This window comes from Gorilla gorilla, chromosome 17 (genome assembly GCF_029281585.2).
Source record: "Gorilla gorilla gorilla isolate KB3781 chromosome 17, NHGRI_mGorGor1-v2.1_pri, whole genome shotgun sequence".
Taxonomy (NCBI): domain Eukaryota; kingdom Metazoa; phylum Chordata; class Mammalia; order Primates; family Hominidae; genus Gorilla; species Gorilla gorilla.
The window spans coordinates 44,760,839-44,781,024 of NC_073241.2; the positions used below are offsets into that span (position 1 = coordinate 44,760,839).

The 20,186-nt window shown below is 39.1% G+C and overlaps 1 protein-coding gene across 42 annotated transcripts in view; it reads left to right on the forward strand.

Moving 5' to 3' along the window:
* Positions 1-20,186, forward strand: part of EPB41L3 (erythrocyte membrane protein band 4.1 like 3) — a 237,705-nt gene that overhangs the window by 127,078 nt on the left and 90,441 nt on the right. For 39 of the 42 annotated variants that reach the window (XM_055368462.1, XM_055368490.1, XM_063699430.1 and 36 more), the window contains one exon: positions 14,600-14,793. In XM_055368462.1, coding sequence (XP_055224437.1) covers positions 14,611-14,793 — 183 coding nt within the window. In that variant the 5' untranslated portion in view covers positions 14,600-14,610. Of the gene's footprint in view, positions 1-14,599; positions 14,794-20,186 lie in introns of those variants that run through there. The other 3 variants (XM_055368493.2, XM_055368471.2, XM_055368494.2) reach the window with 1 other exon arrangement.

Here is a 20,186-nt window from a genome sequence, read left to right on the forward strand (position 1 = left end):
GAGGTGGAGAGGGGCCAGTGGTTGACAAACTTTAGTTTGTGGAAGAATCACCTGTGTGCTTATTAAAAGTGCAGATAATGCGATCTTACCACTCTCATTCCAGGCTGCATTTTAGAATCCTACAGTAGCTTTTAAAAATGTTCTGTGCCTGGAGCCTTCCATCAGAGACACTGTTTGAATTGGTGGTCGTGGAACCCAGGCATGTGTGCTCTGGAGATTCTGTACACCTGCACTTAACGTGTTTTTTTCGGGCGCTCCAGATGCTCCTGCTCCAAGTGGTCTGAGTTTCATCCTCTGCAAACCTTAAATCTTCACTGATTTGCTCCATTTGCTAAATAGTGGCATCCAGTTACGTCAATGTAGGATGAATAGTTAGGTGTATTTCAGATGTATTAAATTATATTATAATTAACTTTTTCTATAAAAAACTAAGTTAAGACAGTAGAATGGCCACCTAGCCGAAAGACTATTTTAAAAAAAGTGATAAATATAACTTTGACTACTATTTATCTCTAAGAAGAAATACTTTCTTGGTTTGATTTCTCCTAATCATAAAAATAGTACTTTTGTAGAAAATCTAAAAAAGTGAGTCAACCATCCAGAGGTGATCACTCTTTGACATTTTGACTTATCACTTAAGTCTCTCTTTTCATGGTGGGTCTGGATGTGGAAAACCATGGGCTTGATCTGCAGCCTCACCAGGGTTAGTAGCTAGTGTTACCCTCTCCAGCTGTCTGGCGTCTGATGGTGGCTCACCTCTTCCCTCCAAAAGAACTACCTCCCTTTCTCAGGGAATAGTTTGATCTGTCTTCCTCTGTATCCTCATTTTTTCCTATTTTAGGTCAGAAACTCAAGTGGGGGCCCAGGAAGCTCTCATCTAGCCCCAAACTTGTGACACTTTCCAGAACAGACAGCGCTCCCTGGGAAAATGTGTTGGGACCAATGTTGTCCACTCTTTTCAGTCTCTGTTTTGCTTTGAGCAGCACCACTCCTTTTCAGCTTCTCCTCTTCTGGACCTGGTTCCGTGCATGTTTGAGGAACCCTCTGAACAGAAGAGTTTAAAATAAGGTATCAGTGTGGCTTCTTTACTTAACCACATATAAAGTTTCCACTTAGACAGATTTACTTTGTGTTCATTTTAAATAGACGAGCTAAAGGATTTAAAACTAATTTCATTGTGAAAACTACAGTAATTAAAAAAATTATCAATATACAAAGTGAAGCAGGTTTTGCTGTGATTAAACCTTAGAAAAATACCTAGACACAAAGAACCTATAAAAATTTTTAAAAGATGAACTGCATTTCAGCCTTTCAGGTTTTTTTTTTTTTTCCAAATTTATTTCTGAGTTAATCTCCTTTGAACTGGAAATATGTGGATTCAAAAATTGAAAGAGCTATTTATTGGCTTAGTTGCCCAATGGAGACAAAGAATTTAAAATGGAACATCACACCTGTAGCTGTTCTGTCACTTTTGTCCATTGTGTGGCACATTCAGCTCCCGTAGTCAGAATATCAGAAGGCAGCCCCAACCACAGGGCGGTCCTTTTATCTGCGAGCCACCTCAGAGGCAGGAGGCAGGAGGCAGGAGGGAAGATGGCGGCTGAGCCAGCTGTCTCTTAAGGCTTTCATAACAGAGTATTTGAGGCATAAATGGGGAGCCCTTTCAGTGCTACAGGCCCACAGTGAACAGCCCTGGAGTAAGGAATCCTCTCATCAGCACCTTCAGAGAACTTGATGAGGCACTGCTTTCAGGCGACTTATTTGTGTGCCAGGGAGACCTTTGAAAGAACATTCTTTATAGTCTCCATCCATTGCTGGTGAAGAGATAAAAGTGGATGCATTACAGTAAAAACAATAATTAAACACTTGGCCTCACATTTGTATTGAAGGATGAAAAAAAATGCCAACAGTCTGTCAGACTCTCCAAGAATGCCAGAAGAGTCCTCCATTTCCTCCCTCTGTAAGAATTGTGATAAATTCTATTGTGAACACTTAGTTAATTAATTGTGGGGCAACAAAGTCAATGATATAGGACTGTGGGGAAAACCAAATTCCATTAATTTGGCTTTGGGCTACAGAAATGGCCTAGAAAATGTTGAGATCGAAAGGAGTGGGTAACTGATCAAATTTAGCATATTCTATATGAGGGAGAGTTGAAAGCTATTAATTGGTGTTCGTTTCTGTTTAGTGCAGTATACCATAAAACAGCCAAGGGGCTTTAGGGGTCAGATTGAATTAGATCCCATTTCCCAAGATATCATTTGTAGACTTGTGACTTAGGACACATTTAGCTTAAATGAAGCTGATACATTCAGTCATTCATTCATTTAAATATTTAATGACCCCCAGTCTGCTGATAATGGTTACTTGGTAGGATTTTATAAGTATTAAATAGAAACAATAATAGAATACCTGGAATTTTTGTATGTATTTTATTTCTTTTCTGTAGCAATAGAATTGGCTTTTTATCATATTTCTTTATTGATTTGATCAAACATTATTCATGCTGTGTGAGTCTTTAGTACTCACCTCCTGGGACTCCTTTAAAAGGCAAGGTACAAATATTTACAGGCAGCTTGCCTTCCTGGGTCCCTAAAAGGTCCTACTCCCCCTCCTTTGTTTTCTTTTTTGTTCTCACCACACGTCCTTACAGTGACTAGTTTTGGGGACCTGCATGAAGCTTACCATTAGGAGCTAACCACAGAGATAAAAGCCTTGAGACATGTGTGCAGTTACAGAAAATGTCCAGGGCAGCTCCTTGTTCTGCTGTTCATTTGAATTTACAGGGCTCCTAGAAATAAGTACTGTACTGTACTGTTACATTCATGAGATGCAGAAACACAGACTGTTCATTCATTCATTATTTGTTTAGGGTCTATTTGTATGTAAAATTCTCCTGGACAGACAGGGAATTAGAAGCACGGATTATTTGTGCCCAGGTCATTTTGAGACAGCCATTTTTGTTGTTCTCTCTGTTCTTCACCCCGTGGTACTGGCACCTACGAAGCGAAACCTGAATCGTGGATTCTTGGCCAAATATCCCCAGATAGCAGACAGTATATTGCCCCCTCGCTAAGGCATAAAGTTGGAGTTTTTTGCCATAACCTTTTCCCTATTTTTAAAATTAGTGTTTCTGTGAAAGAGAGACCCATTTCAGAAGGAGTTGGAGAGCTCTTATTTGGTGGTGGATGACTGTACAAAGAGTCTGACTCTGTTTTAATTTATTCACTCTCTGTGGTTCACACCTCCTTTCTCACAGATGCAGAGTCAGATGTTGGGTAATAGAAAAATATGCTCCTGAATTAAGGTGCCAAAGATATCTTTTTGCTAATAAGTTCTTCTCTGGATAGAATTGGCAAAGAATATAGAGAAAATATGCTACCTTTTTCTCTCTCCTCTTTTGATTTTAGCAAAGGAATGCTTGGAAATTTTAAACAGGGTTGGACATTTATATCTTGAAAGGTACTGACTTCTTATCAATTTGAGGTTTCCCACTAATAACAGCTTCAAAATTGTAACTGATTAAAATGTAGGCTCAGTCTGTTTTAAAGCTTAAAGCTGCCATAGTGGAAAGTTATGAGTTGTTGAGCCTCGAAAAGCAGACTCAGTGCCATTCATGTTTTCTGTAGAAACAACAGTGAGCGTTTATTTTTTGTTTCCCAGGAATAAATGTCAACCTGTGACAGAATGACAGGATCTTAAAGATTCACACTAGATTAACTTTTTTAACAAAGACACTAGTGTTGTAATGCCGTATATATATGTGTATATATGTATATATATGTATATATGTATATACATATATGTATATACGTATATATACATGTATATATGTATATACATATATGCATATATATACATACACATATATATACATATATATACACACACATAGTATATATGTGTGTATATATGTATATATGTATATATATACTATGTGTATATATGTGTATATATATACACACACACATAGTAAGTATGTAGTAAGGAATATACTCTTTAAAACAAAGTTTGTTTTTTTTTTTTGAGACAGTCTTGCTCTGTCACCCAGGCTGGAGTGCAGTGGTGCGATCTGGGCTCATTGCAAGCTCCGCCTCCCAGGTTCATGCCATTGTCCTGCCTCAGCCTCCCAAGTAGCTGGGACTACAGGCGCCCACCACCACGCCCGGCTAATTTTTTTGTATTTTTTTTGGTAGAGATACGGTTTCACTGTGTTAGCCAGGATGGTCTTGATCTCCTGACCTCGTGATCCACCCACACTGGCCTCTCAAAGTGCTGGGATTACAGGTATGAGCCACCGCACCTGGCCAAAACAAAGTATAATTTTACAAAAATTTGAATTGATTAATATTTGACTTACAGTGAGTAAAAGGATAAGGTGGCATATTGGCAACATGCAACTGTAGGTGATCCCATAAAGCAATACCTTTGATAAATTGCCCAGTTCTGAAAGAGGAATAGGAGGTGAAGAGTAGGTTTTACCGCATACCAATGTACGTGACTTGTGTGGGAAAAACAGCTCTGTTATTGGAGGCAGAACTCAGATTTAATTCTTGGTGCTGTGCTCCTTATCCTGTGACTTAGGCGAGTTCACTAACCTGGCTGAACCCCTGTCCTGTTGGGGTGAGCTGAGCATGTAGAGAGCAGGAGGGAGGTGCCTAAAATCCCCACCTGTGTCTCCGAGTGACTAGCTTCCTTTATGTTCTCAGGCGTCATCCCTGTTTAACTAAAAAGTAATCACACCATCACACATGGCTTATAGAGAATTATTTCTGTCAAACTCATGAAGATCCTGTGCATTTTAGACACAACTTTCCTTTAGGGAACCATTAGGGAGGATATGATCAGATTTGTTTAAAGTTTAGTTAAGAAGCAAATATGCAGTATTTAAATTATGCCTGTCACATTGAGGGCACAATGGCAGTTTCTTCTTCACAAAGGGTGATTTATGGTTAACAGAAAATGGAGAAAATAGTTGCTATATTTAGTTTATTCGCTCACTCTTTCCAGGATTCGGTTTAACATAAGGGCTGAATACTTTTGCTCTTATGTATATCATTGATGCTCTGAAATGTCCACTTTGATTTGATTTTTTTGCTTAAAACCTCAAGGATGCTGTTGTGAGGGTGCCTTTGCTAAGGGAAATGATGTCATCAATTCTGAAGTCCATTTCTTTCTTTTTTTTTTTTTTTGAGATGGAGTCTCGCTCTTTTCACCCAGGCAGGAGTTCAGTGGTGCTATCTCGGCTCACTGCAACCTCCACCTCCCAGGTTCAAGTGATTCTCATTACTTAGCCTCCCAAGTAGCTGAGATTACAGGTGCCCGTGACCACGCCCAGGTGATATTTGTATTTTTAGTAGAGACGGGGTTTCACCATGTTGGCCAGGCTAATCTTGAACTTCTTACCTCAGGTGATCCACCCGCCTCAGCCTCCCAAAGTGCTGGAATTACAAGCGTGAGCCACCGCGCCCGGCCGTCTGAACTCCATTTTAATGATAGGGAACACTAATGAACTGCTATAAGCACAGCTATCAGGAAGCTCAATTGAAATATTTGTGTTAACTCCTGGAAAAATCTTTTTTAGCAGTTTTGTATCTTGGGAACAAGTATTTCTGCCATGTTTAGAACAATATGTGAAAATGCTTGTCAAGTGAAAAAGTGTAAGTATGTTCTGGGAAACACTGCCCTGTGCTTAGTGAGGTGGTTCTAAGTCCAACCCAGGGCAAGGCAGGATTCACGTGTAGACTAATAGCACTAACAGAATTCTTGTATAGACCACATAGAAACTTTAATAGCAAGTTTCTGATAATGACAGCATCAGTGATAGTCACGTTAAAATTTCATGGAGACTAAAATTCTCTGCCAGATTATGTCGAAACAAATGTGTAAGTGCAGATGTCATTTATCCATTAGTTGGGTTCTCAGATGAAGTCTAGAAGCACATTCTCTACTCAAGAGGCCAAACTTCTTCATGTTAATCTGTTTTAAATTTGCTTTTTTGGAAGAATGGAGCTGTCACTTAAACCACAGGAATATATCCATTATAAATGAAGGTAGGCATTACTTTTCACCTGAACTGGATGATTTTTAGAAGTATTGCTGATGATATCGGGTTCACGAATGATTTCCTGTGTTAAAGGTGATGGAGCATCCAGTCTAGAAGAATAATTGTTGAAACTTGACGCTTGTTTGTTGGTAGTCTCCCTGCCTTAGGGCCTATTGGAAACAATATTTTTGCCACTAGGGATCCCTGTGTTTTAAGAGACCTAACATTTGTGGGAGCTTTGTCCTACCAGCTTCGTACATTTCTCATCTCTCACCAAAGCTGCAGTGAGAGCTTCTGATGGGTGCTGGACAGGCACCACCTACCTTCATTCCCTCACCTGCTACCTTGCTCTGGCATTTTCCCTCACCTGGACTGTTGCCATCCCCTAGTCACTGGGTCCCCTGCTCCTACTTGCACCTGCACTCAGAAGCCAGAATGACCTTTTAAAAGCATCCATAAGACCCTATCATTCCTCACCTCAGAATGCTCCACTGCATTTAAAATAAAATCCAGCTCTGCAAACCCATGGGATCTGACCCCTCCTCATATCTACCTTATCTTGTACCCCTCTTCCTCACACCCCCTGCATTCCAGCTACCCTGGCCTTCTTTTCATTCCTTGCCCAAGCCTGGGCAATCATCTTCCTCACAGGCTTTATCGCCGCTGTGCGTATCTGCATATGGCAGATTCTTCTTGATATTTCAACACTGGTTAAATTTTTCCTTCTTGGAGAAGCCTTCCCTAACCATCCAGTCTAGAGCAGCCAGCTATTTCCTTTAAGTGGGTTATTTAACAGCATCTATCTCTGACACTTTTTATTTCTTTTCCTCCTCCAATTAGAATGTAGGCTCCACTAGAGCAGAGACCTTGTTCATCTTTATCTGATGTATCCCTGGGCCTCAAAACAGCTGTTCAGGAAATGTTTGTTAAAGGAATGTATTAATGAATGAAGCAATGATGTAGCCAGTATTTCTAAGTTAATTGATACGTTTCCAACATAAAGCAAAAAAGCCTTGTCAGTGTGTACAGCCATGTCACTGCTGAATGTACACTTTCCTTTAAAATAGCAAAACGAAATCTCAGATCATCAGGCCTCCTTTTCTGAACCTCTGAAGTTCAGGAATCCTAGTCTGGGAACTTCCTTGCTTTTGACAGAGTGTTCACAGTGCAGAGATCCTAGAACAGAATTTGAATTGGTTCTTCTGCCACTCCCTCAATAGACTTAATTTGCAAGTAGTTTTGCCCCCAGGGGAACCCTGCCTCTCCTATTAATACTGTCACTGAACTCTATTAAAGTTCTCTGCTAACATAGGTCCCCTTCCTTGAGTAGGGGCATCAGCTGCTTCCTTTGCTTATTAAAATGTGTTTGGGTACATGTGGGATCAACCAAAGATTCTTGGTGTTTCAGAAGCATAGGCAAATTTATGCGCTGGCATTTGGTACCAGTTGGATTTGGAAACATGAACATGTAGTGGTAAGGTGGATGCTTCCATAGTCACCATATCTATATATATATATTCTAAACTATTTGTTGATTTTTCTGCTCACGCATAGAAGATGTAAACATTTTTGAACTTAAAAGCTAAAAGCTTACTGCAGATAAACCAGGTTTTCCCAATCTATTAAGTGTTTTTTTCAACTTTTTCAGGTTATCTGTGTAAAGTATTGCTTCAGTGAACTAAATAAAACCTTTATAGACTCAAATAGTTAATGAAGTCTTCAGCCTGACCCACACAGTGGTGGGAGAGGTCTGTGCTTGCTACAGGGCTGGCGGCTGCCTGCCCTCAGAGCTTTATGCCCTTGGGCCTTGTCAGTAGGATCAGGTAGTATCTGTCTTCACTTCGCAACATTTCTTTAGATTTCTTGCTGTGAATATAACAGTGTCTTTGGTTCTCAGGAATCCTAGAATTTTGGAATTTTAGAACAGAAAGGGAAGCCATGTTCTGTTAAGGTCACAGAGCATATGGCAGAGTTGGGCGCGGAACCCACTTTTCCTGCCCCTTCGCAGTGCCTCCCTGCGCTCTTATTTATTCCTGATTTCCCTTCTATCTTTCTGAAGCAGCCTGTGATGTTTGTGTCTAAAGTTTAAAACTTGTTGTCTTGAGACTGAAAGTTAGTGATTTTTTTTTTTTTAATCAGACAAGTGTTCTTTCCTGTGAAAATCCTTTCTGTCCCCACAGACTTGGTTAAAGCCCCCTCTCTGGGCTGTGTTCTCACACCCTGGGCATGGTGCTTGGCTTGCTTCTTGACCTGTCTGAATGTGCATTCCTTGAAGCAGGGGACTGGGGCCTGTGGCCTTACTATTGTTTCATTCAGTTTTTTTTTTTTTTTTTTAAGTTTCCAATACTGATTTTTAAATGTGCAATGCTGTTATGAAATCTTTGTCTCCATATTGATGAATCTTGGTAACCCTTTGCAGATTTACAGTGGCCATTGTGAAATTAATTTTTGAATTATTATGTCTTCATAAAAATCCTGACTTTCTGCTTCTTACATAATCTTAAAAAGTCAGTCAGCTCCACAGGAGCTGGTGTATTGGCCTTCAAGATTTGAACTTAGCATGGCCCAAAAGCTTGTTTTTTACAAACCATCAGAATTGTCCCTGCATCTCAACCCTTTATTGTCAACTTTTTGAAGATATTTAATAATGACCAGTCCTGAATTTTACCATTTTGTACTTTGAGGAGTAACTTGTCCCCGCTGCCCCTTCAGGGCCTGTGTGGTCTCTGAGTTTGGCCTAGCTTTGAGCTGAAACAATGGAGAAGCCCAGTTATGCTTTCTGAGGTTCCCATGTCTGCCAGATGATCCCTGAGTAACAAGATGATGTCTCCTTAGCGAGGGTCAGGTGGCCTTGCAGGACCTGCCTGTGTCCGTCTCGCTCTCAATCCCTTTTCCTCACCTCTCATCACTCTCACGCACCCCTTCCTTCCTGCTACATCAGACCATGTAACCTCATGCAAATAAGTGCATGCAATCCTCCATGCTGTTCTGCTTTTGCTTGATTGGAATCCTCTACCTAGACCTTTTTCCATTCTTTCTTTTACTGTTTCTTTTTTTTGTGGGGGGAGGGTGGATGGAGTTTCACTCTTGTCACCCAGGCTGGAGTGCAATGGCATCATCTCAGCTCACTGCAACGGCATCATCTCAGCTCACTGCAACCTCTACCTCCCTGGTTCAAGCGATTCTCCTGCCTCAGCCTCCCGAGTAGGTGGGGTTACAGGTGCCCACCGCATACACAGCTAATTTTTGTACTTTTAGTAGAGATAGGGTTTCGCCATGTTGGCCAGGCTGGTCTCGAACTCCTGACCTCAGAGGATCCACCCGACTTGGCCTCCCAAAGTGTTGGGATTACAGGCGTGAGCCACTGCACCCAGCCTCTTCTACTGTTTCTTTAAACACAACTCAGGAGGTGATATTGCCAAGAGTGAGGTGGATTGGAGTTAGGCATAGGGAGGGAAGTGCTGTCCCAGTCCCAGCATGAGCCTCTGGACAGATGGAGGCCACCTGCTGCAATGGGGAGGACAGGAGTCAAGCAGATTGGGGGGTTGGCAGCAGGCAGGGGGTGGTGCAGAGATCAAAGGTTTGGATGGAAAAATGTTCAGTTTTAGGTGCTTCTGAGATATCCAGGTAAAGAAGTGAGAAGAAGAATTGTATTTATGGATCTGAAGCTCAGTGAGAGGTCACAAAATTTGGAATTGTCATTGTATTTGAAATGAAGTGGATGAGCTCTCCAAGAAAGAGAATTTAAAGAGTGAGATGGATTTGTAAAGAATTGTGAAGTTTAGAAATAGAATATGAGAAATGGGATATGCAGAGACAAGTGGAAATGAGGAAGAGTAGCCAGAAAATATAGAAGGAAACCAAGAGGGTGTCAAACCTGGAGAACTGAAAGATGAGGAGGGATGCCACCTAGGATTGATTGGCTTGTGGGGAGGTCATGGTCACCTTAGCGAAGTTACTAGAATTATGAGGAATATACTGAAGTGTGAGTGAGTGGGAGGATGTGGTGACAGCATGAGAAGAAAATTCCTTCCAGAAGCTTGGCACCACAGAAAAGTAGAGAGGTAGGGCCCTACTAGAGGGAGTAGGAGAGTGGAGAGTGAGACCAACAGCAGGTTGTTTTGGTTTCTTTTTGGGATTTTCTTTTTGGATGGATGATACTAGGGCATTTTTTTTTCATGCAAATAGAAAAAATTCAGTAGAAGGGCCAAAGAATATTACTGTCTTCTAGCTTGCTAGCAACTGATGGTTTTTAGCAGACTGGTGGATAGTACTCTATAGTCACAAATACTTATGTTAAGTAAGACCCACTTCTCCTATAAATTTACACTTGAAATATAAAAGAAAAAAAGGTTGATGTTAAAAAGTTTGTCCATTTGAGTCCTATATCCTCGTTAGACAGGTAAATGGTATGAAGACATTTTCTTTTATGAAATGCTTTGTTATTCTGTAGGAATCCTGTCTTACACATAAATGACAGAAATTTATATTAAGCATTTTCCTTCACTAAATCTTTAGTTTGTGTCTTTTCATAAAATGCCACTGAATTTTTATGTCAGCAAGAGAGGTAGATAAATTTGAATACAGAAACTAATTTAGCAGTCATTTAGTTAGGAGACGGAGATTTTAGAGCTGCCACTTCTAAAAGTGGAAAAGATGAGGATTAACTGACTTTTTTTTCTTGCTTCTGTGGAATTAAAAATTAGAGCTGAAAAGGAACAAAGCCCAAAATGCATGGCAATGACCGTCTTTTTATAGGTGAATTAGATTGGGGATTGTGAAGATGATTTCATTCACACCTGCACATGCGTCCTTTGAAGCTCATTACCATTTCTTTTGGTGTTCATTTAATAAATATATTCCTGAGAGAGGGATATTGAAATATGATTTACGTTTCTTTAAAAAAAATTAAGGACTCGTTGCCATCTGCCTAGCATACTTATGAATGTCCTTACCCCAACTTTTAGGATTTGGAGTTTCCAGGAATCCAAACCTTTAAAGCCTGAGCAAAACACAATTGTAAGGTAAATTTAGTATAAGGAAAGGACAGTTTCAGTCAAAACTAAGCATAAATACATTTTGTCTCACTTTCTGTTTGGGATTTCAAGTGATGATGTTTGCTTCCAGTAACCCAAATAATTGGCAGATAGTTTGGTGCAAAGTGAACCTATCAGAAGAGAAGGGAACCTTGGAAAACAATAGTCTTTAGTTAGTTGGAAAGGGAAAGCTGTGATTTTAAATGGCAGCACCATCCTAGAAAGCAAGGAATGAGTATAAGAAAAAGAAGAACCAAAGCAATGTAAATATCTTGAAAATCTAGTTTAAAAGAAATGTTTTGGCATTTGGGTTTAAGAGTGAAGGAGAACACTAAAAGCTTATTAAAATAATGAGTTAAAGTTAGGCATATTATATTGTATTGTATTTATTTTTTTGAGACAGAGTCTCTCTGTGTCACCAAGGCTGGAGTGCAGTGGTGCAATCTCGGCTAACTGCAAATTCTGCCTCCTAGGTTCAAGCAATTCTTGTGCCTCAGCCTTACTAGTAGCTAGGATTACAGGCAAGCACCACCACGCCTGGTTAATTTTTGTATTTTTAGTAGAGACAGGGTTTCACCATGTTGTTCAGGCTGGTCCTGAACTCCTTGCCTCAAGTGATCCACCCGCCTCGGCCTCCCAAAGTCCTGGGATTACAGGTGTAAGCCACTGCACCCAGCCAGACATATTGTATTTAGATGTTGATATTAGTTTGCCATTAAAAATCAGGTTATTGCTTGCTTACATTGGTATATGGGTGGGGAAGAGGAAACAAGTTTTGAAATAGAATTTGCTGATCTAGGCCATCCATACTGGTTTATTTGTAGGAATAGTAAGAGCTTATGTCCTTTGAGAAATGTGGAATTAGATATTGATTCTAGTGAGATTCCAGCATTAAAAAAGACGTACATTTCAAAGTTTTATTACTCTATCTCTCAGTAGCCTTGACAGTTTTATTTTATTAAAAGTGGCCAAAATGGCAACGATTTGCATTTATTATGCCTATAGTGCTGGAAAATTAATATACCTAGGAAATATATGACAAGGGCATAGTAGATGATTTTGAGGTATGAGCTGCTGTGAGTTGTGTGATATACAACAGGTAAGGTATTATATGGTATAGTCATAGATGGTAATGGTACATTATTTTATTCTTTAGATTGTTGGTAGGTGGTTGTTGGGCTCTATCCATTTTACATTTTTATTTAGCTTGTGTACTGCTGGCTCTCTGCTTTGGTGATGGTCCTGGATTTAAGACAAAAGCAGATGCAAAACGGTTTCCCGACTAGGCTGATAACACTAAAATCATGGGATATTCATTTGCTCAGGAAATAGAATAAGCAATTTCCTGAGCAAATGAACACAAGCTAAAGTTGTTGATTTCTGCCTTACGTCACTGTCCAGAGTAGGTGGGTCATGGTCCATGAGGTCATCCAGAGACCCATGCTGGAAGGGGTGGCTCTGTCATTCCCCTGAATGTGACATGTCCAGGACTGGGTTTAAGACCTGCACATCCAGCCAGTGGGAAAGGGAAATCTAGGGCAAGTGGCTTTGTCTTTATGAAGATGACCTAAACATTGAGTGCATTTTTCTTCTGTTGTCTCCTTGGTCCAGTCTTAATCCACAGCCACAGCTCATTGTAGTCTCAGGCTGGGTGAAGGGGCAGCTGCTAAATCTGAAAGCTTAGTTACCAAAAGAAGATGAAGAAAATGGATTCCAGAGAGCATATTTCCGGCACAGACTAGGAGCTCCTTGAGATGGGGGGTAGTGGTTACAACAGATGAATCTCTGTTTCTAAACCACAAGCAGTGCTTGGCTTATATTTGGTACTCAGTAAGTGTTTGGTGGGTTGAATTGACTATTAAAGCTCATTCTTTCCCTTCCAAAAGATGGAGTTTGATCAGAAGCTCTGAATTCTGCAGCCCTCCACAACCTTTCCTCCTCCTCTACTGTTTTCTCTATATATTTATGCCACTTTCCGGGATAAGCATACAAAAGAGAGTATAATATTTACTTTTAAGATCTGCTTGAAAATCTAAAATGTATTATAACAGGAAAAAAGAAAGTCTGTTCATTTTATTTGCATCACTACCTTTCTCTGTATTCAGACTCGATATTTACATATGCTTTGGGCAACTAAGCACATGCCAAATTGATATGTCTCTTTTATTCAACAGAAAGAATATCTGGTGATTGTGAAAGTAACCCTAAATAGAAAACCCAGATATAGCATTTAGTTTATAACCTAGATTGGTATTTGTGATACTGCCTTCTTCTTCAAATTATTAAACATATTTTTATATATATTGTGAAGATAGGAACTAAGAGTTACTAGTTTTATTTTTGCACAATTCTGTATTATACCAATTATATAATTTGCTTAAAGCACTACACTAGTCCTTTTGCTCATACGTTTACTATAAAATTATAATTAGGAAGGGAAATTGTATGACAATAATGAGATATTTGTACTTGAGATACTTACTCCATATACCTAAGGTAAGTAATTGCTTAAAATGACATGGGATCTACTTGGCGTAATAGCAGCTCTCTTGCTGCTTAGAGCAAAAATCTGCTTTAAAAACATTGTGGCATATCTTATTAGTAGGAGAAAAATGTAATAGCAAGAAATAAGTTATTTAGGTATTATCACGTTCAGTGTCCTCATTTGGCACATGTGGAAACTGAGGCACGAAATCCTGAAACATCTTGACTTGCAATCTTTGGGAAGATGTTCATATTTTAGAAGGTCTTTTTAAAGGATGTATCAGCAGATTATTATATATTAAGATCTGTTGTTTGAGTTCCCTATGAGATATGAGATAAATTTACCTTTCAACACTCAATGGAAATAGGGGGAAGCCAGGAAGAAGACGAGAATTAACTTGGGAGGGAAGGAGAGGTGATCCTGCCTGTGCCCCTGCAGCTATGGCCAGTGGGACAGATCCCGAGTCCCTGAAGAAGCTGCTGTTGTAGCTCAGTTGCTAACTCAAAGAGGGATAACTGGATTAAGAGAAATCACATGGGAAAGGCATTTGTTCCTTGAAGTATCTGTAGATTCAGGGGGTTGGGAGGGCCCCTGTGTAGAGATAGGAAGGGGGAGGGAAATGAGAAAGAATGTCTGCTTCCGTTATTAAATCATCCTTTCAAGGGATTGAAATATATGTGCAGGTGATACAGCAAATTTTTTTAATTGAATGTAAGATATTTAATTATTATGATATTTCTTTAATGTCATTTAACAATCCGTTGTGGCAAAAATCTAATAGGAATAAAGCCTGTGATCATTACAGATCAACTTTTCCTCCTAGATAAATGTTAGTTTTGAGTGCCTGGTGGGCACCCATCTTAGTGGTGAAGTTGACAAGTCATCTGTCCAGTGTGTGGAATAGGATGGGGTTTGGTAGCATCTCCCTCTCTGTGGTTCTCTTGAGCCGTTCACGGTGAGCATCCTAGTTTTCTTGCAGAGGGAAGGTAGTTGCAGGGAGTGACCTGCTCTTCCCTTTTTTTCTGCTTGCAGAACAATCAACCATGACGACCGAATCTGGATCAGACTCGGAATCCAAGCCGGACCAGGAGGCCGAGCCCCAGGAGGCGGCGGGGGCGCAGGGGCGCGCGGGGGCGCCCGTGCCGGAGCCGCCCAACGAGGAGCAGCAGCAGGCCCTGGAGCAGTTCGCCGCCGCTGCAGCGCACAGCACCCCGGTGCGGAGGGAGGTGAGCCCAGGCCAGAAAATTAATGACGCAGTGTTTGCTGAGCTGCTCCAGGATCGGCTTTAACCTTGGTCTCTTAGCCCTAGAGGCAGCTATGAGGGGTCATCTGCTGTTCCCCTTCTAGCCCCAGGCAGATGAAAATGTATGCTATTTTAAGGCTTTCAGTGAATGACATTCCACAACCTTGCCTGGTAACTCCTTCTTTTAATTAAAACACTGAAACTCACTGAAGTCCAGACTGGAGATTATTGGTCCTATCTGGATTTAGAGGAAAGATAGACACCAAACTGAGAGCTTTAATTATGCTTGTGGTTGCTTTTTCTTTCAAGTCTAAGGGCTAGAGTGAGTTTGCATTTCCCCAGGCATCACCCTGGCCCTAATATTGCAGATCTGCTTTTATTATTATTATTATTATTATTATCATCATCATTATTATTATACTTTAAGCTCTGGGACACATGTGCAGAACGTGCAGGTTTGTTACATAGGTATACACGTGCCATGGTGGTTTGCTGCACCCATCAATCCATCATCTACATTAGGTATTTCTCCTAATGCTATCCCTCCCCTAGCCCCCCAGTCCCCGACAGGCCCCAGTGTGTGATGTTCCCCTCCCTATGTCCATGTGTTCTCATTGTTCGACTCCCACTTATGAGTGAGAACATGCGGTGTTTGGTTTTCTGTTCCTGTGTTAGTTTGCTAAGAATGATGGTTTCCATCCATGTCCTGAAAAGGACATGAACTCATCCTTTTTTATAGCTGCATAGTATTCCATGGTTTTTTAGTGGATCTTCAGGTAGGTCTTTCCCTCCCTATACACATCTACATTTTCAACCCTTTTTCCCTGTACATGTTTGAGTAGTCAGGAATAATGCATTACTTTTAAAAGTTTTAAAGTATGGTTTTACATACGGGCCTTGAGTAAGTCCATATTTAAATGTCTTTTGTCTTAAAACTTCAAACTTGGAATCAAAATGTTTTAGAGTGCCGATTTGTATGTGGTAAAGCAATCTGGAGTCCCCACAAGTGATTGGCCTCTTATATGTCAGAAGTGTTTCAAACTAGAAATTCTAAGATGTTGAGATAAGAGATATAATCAGCATATTAGTGAAAATCTTTGGAAGTCACAGCATTAAACTATATATTTGCAACCTGATTATTTTATTTCTTTACCTAGAGTATTTGCAGGTTTGCCTTTTTTTTTTTCAATTTTATACTTATTAAAAATTTGAGGCCGGGCTCAGTGGCTCACGCCTGTAATCCCAGGACTTTTGGGAGGCCTAGGAGGGCGGATCACCTGAGGTCAGGAGTTTGAGACAGCCTGGCCCAATACAAAAATTAGCTGAGTGTGGTGGTGCACGTCTGTAATCCCAGCTGTTAGGGAGGCTGAGGCACGAGAATCACTTGAACCCAGGAAGTGGAGGTTTCAGTGAGCCAAGATTACACCACTGCACTCCAGACTGGGCGACAGAGCAAGACTCTGTCTCAAAAAAAAAAAAAATTTGAGGTAAAATATACAAATAAAACTTACTATCTTTTTTAAGTGTACAGTTCAGTGGTAATAAGTACATTTATATTTTTATATAAAAATGTATATATATTATGTTTTATATGTATGTATATTTTTTAAAAATTCCCTTCATCACTCCTCCTCCCTACCATCCTCCCTATCCTTCCCAGCCTCAGGTAATCACCATTCTACTCCCCATCTTCATGAGATTCCATTTTAGCCCCCACATATGAGTGAGGAGATGCAGTATTTGTCTTTTGGTGCTTGGCTTATTTCACTTAACGTAACAGCCTGTAGTTCCATCCATGTTGGTGCAGATGACAAGATTTCATTCCTTTTTTATGGCTGAATAATATTTCATTGGGTGTATATACCACTTTCTAAAAATTCATTCTTCTGTTGATGGGCACTTAGGTTGATTTCATATTTTGGCTGCTATGAATAGTGCTGCAGTAAACACTGGAGTGCAGATGGCTTTTCTATATATTGATTTCCTTTCTTTTGGACATATATCCAGTAATGGAATTGCTGGATCATATGATAATTCTATTTTTAGTTTTCGAGGAACCTCCATACTGTTTTTCACAGTGGCTGTACAAATTTACATTTCCACTAGCAGTTTATGAGGATTCTCCTTTCCCCACATCCTTGCCAGCATCTATTACTGCCTGTCTTTTTGATATATGCCATTTTAACTGGGGTGAGATGATATCTCAGTTGTGGTCTTGATTTGCATTTCTCTGATAATTAGTGATATTGAGCAGTTTTTCAAATACCTGTTGGCCATTTGTATGTCTTCTTTTGAGAAATATCTGTTCAGATCTTTTGTCAATTTTTAAATCTCATTTCTCTTGCTATTGAGTTGTTCGAGTTCCTTAGATATTGTGGTTAATAATCCCTTGTCAGGTAGACACTTTGCAAATTTTTTCTACTATCCTGTAAGCTCTTTGTTAATTTTTTCCTTTGTGGTGCAGTAGTTTTTTGGCTGGATGTAATCCCATTTGTCTATTTTTGTTTTGATTACCTATGCTTTTGAAGTCTTATACACAAAAAAAAACTTTGCTCAGACCAACCTCCTGGAGCATTTCCTCAGTGTTTTCTTCTAGTGGTTTCATAGTTACAGGTCTTACGTTTTTAATTCTTTAATCCATTTTTATTTGATTTCTGTGGATGGTGAGAAATAGGGGTCTAATTTCATTGGTCTCATACAGTTATCCAGTTTTCCCTACACCCTTTACTGAAAAGACTGTTCCCTATTGAATGTTCTTGGCACCTTTGTCAAAGATGAGTTGGCTGTATGTGAGGATTTATATCTGGATTCTCTATTCTGTTCCATTGGTTTATGTATCTATTTCTATGCCAGTACCATGCTGTTTTGATTATTATAGCTTTGTAGTAAATTTTGAAGTCAGGTAGTATGATACCTCCAGCTTTGTTCTTTTTAGTCAGGATGACTTTGGCTATTCGGGGTCTTTTGTAGTTCCATGTAAATTTGAGGACATTTTTTCTAATTCTGTGAAGAGTGTCATAGGTATTTTGTTACGGATTCCATTGAATTTGTAAATTACTTTGGGTAGTATTGCCATTTTAACAGTATTAAGTCTTCTAATCCATGAGCATGGAATATCTTTCCATTTTTTGCATTCTCTTCAATTTCTTTCATCAGAGTTTTATAGTTTTCCTTACATCAATCTTTCACTTCTTTGGTTAGATTGCTTCCTAGGTATTTTATATTTTGTAGCTATTGTAAATAGGATTGCTTCTTGATATCTTTTTCAGATAGGTCACCATTGACAAATTTAAACACTACTGATTTTTGTATGTTGATAAATTCTGCAATTTCACTGAATTCATCTATCAGTTCTCACAGTTTTTTGGTGGAGTCTTTAGGGTTTTCTAGGTATAAAATTATGTCTTCTGTGAACAAGACTAAGTTGACTTCTTCCTTTTCAGTTTGGATGCCCTTTATTTCTTTCTTTTGCCCAATTGTGCCAGCCAGGACTTCCAGTATTATGTTGTATAATACTGAAAGTGGGCATCCTTTACTTGTTCTAGTCCTTAGAGGAAAGGCCTTCAGTTTTTCGCAATTCAATACAATGCTAATTTGGGTTTTTCATATATGGCATGTATTATTTCGGGGTATGTTCTTCTATACTGATTTTGATGAGGATTTTTAATCATAAAGACATGTTGAATTTTATCAGATGCTTTTTTGACATCTATTGAAATAATCATATGGTTTTTGTTCTTGATTCTGTTAATGTGATGTATCATGTTTATTGATTTTTGTATGTTTAACCATCTGCATCCCTAGGATGAATCACATTTAATCATGGTGAATGATCTTTTCAGTCCCCTTTTTAATGTATTGTTGAATTCGGTTTGCTAGTATTTCACTGAGGATTTTTGCATTAATGTTCATCAGTGATATTGGCCTGTAGGTTTTGTTTTTGTTGTATCTTTGTCTGCTTTTGGTATCAGAGTAATATTGACCTTGTAGCATGAATTTGGAAGTATTCCCTCCTCTTCAATTTTTTTTTTGAAGAGTTTAAGTAGGATCAGTATTAGTTTTCTTTACATGTTTGATAGAATTCAAATGAAGCCTTCAGGTCTTGGGCTTTTTTTGATAGAAGACTTTTTATTATAGCTTTGATCTCATTACTCATGACTATTTTGTTGAGGTTTTCTGTTTCTTCATAGTTCATTCTTGGTGAGTTGTATGTGTCTAGAAATTTATCCGTTTCTTCTGGGTTTTCCAATCTGTTGCCATATAGTTGTTCATAATAGTCGCTAATGAGTCTTCATATTTCTTAGGTCCCAGTTGCTATGTCTCCTTTTTCATGTCTGATTTTATTTATTTGGATTTTCTCTCTTTTTCTTAGTCTAGCTAAAGGTTTGTCTATTTTGTTTATCTGTTCAAAAAACCAACTCATTGTTTTGTTGATCTTCTGTATTTTTTTTTTTTTGGTCTCAATTTCATTTATTTCTGCTCTGATCATCATCATTTCTTTTTTTCCTAATTTGGGGTTTGGTTCATTCCTGCTTTTCTAGTCCCTTGAGGTGCATCGTTGAGTTATTTATTTGAAGGCTTTTTACTTTTTTGATATAGACGTTTATTGCTCTCCACTTCCCTCTTAGTACTGCTTTTGTTATAGCCCACAGATTTTTTATCTTGTATTTACATTTTCACTTGTGTTAATTTTGTGATAATTTTTTTTTTTAATTTCTTAGTTTCTTCACTGACTCGTTGGTCATTCAGGGCATGTTGTTTAATTTCCATGTGTTTGTGTATTTTCTGAGGTTCCTCTTACTGATTTCTAGTTTTATTCCATTGTGGTCAGGAAAGATACTTGATACGATTCTTTTTTCTGTTTTTTTTTTTTTTTTTTTTTTTTTTTGAGTTTGTTTGGACTTGTTTTATAGCCTAAGACATGGTCTGTTCTGGACAATGTTCCATGTGCTGATGAAAAGAATGTATTCTGCAGCAGCTGGGTGAAATGTGTAAATGTTGGTTAGGCCTGTTAGATCTAGTGTGTAGTTTAACTCCACTGTTTCTTTGTTGATTTTCTGTCTGGATGTTCTGTCCATTACTGAGAGTGGAGTGTTGAAGTCCCCTACCATTATTGTACTGCCGTCTGTTTCTCCCTTTAGATTTACGAATGTTTTATATACTTGGGAACTCTGGTGTTAGGTGCATAGGTATTTATAATTGTTTTATCTTCTTGCTGAATTGTCCCCTTTATCATTATGTAGTGACCTGCTTTTTCTCATTTTAGTCTTAGATTTGTTAGTCTCTCTTATATAAGTATAGCTACATCTGCTCTTTTTTTGGCTTCTAGTGGTATAGAATGGTTTTTTTTTCCACCTTTTTACTTTCAGTCTGTGT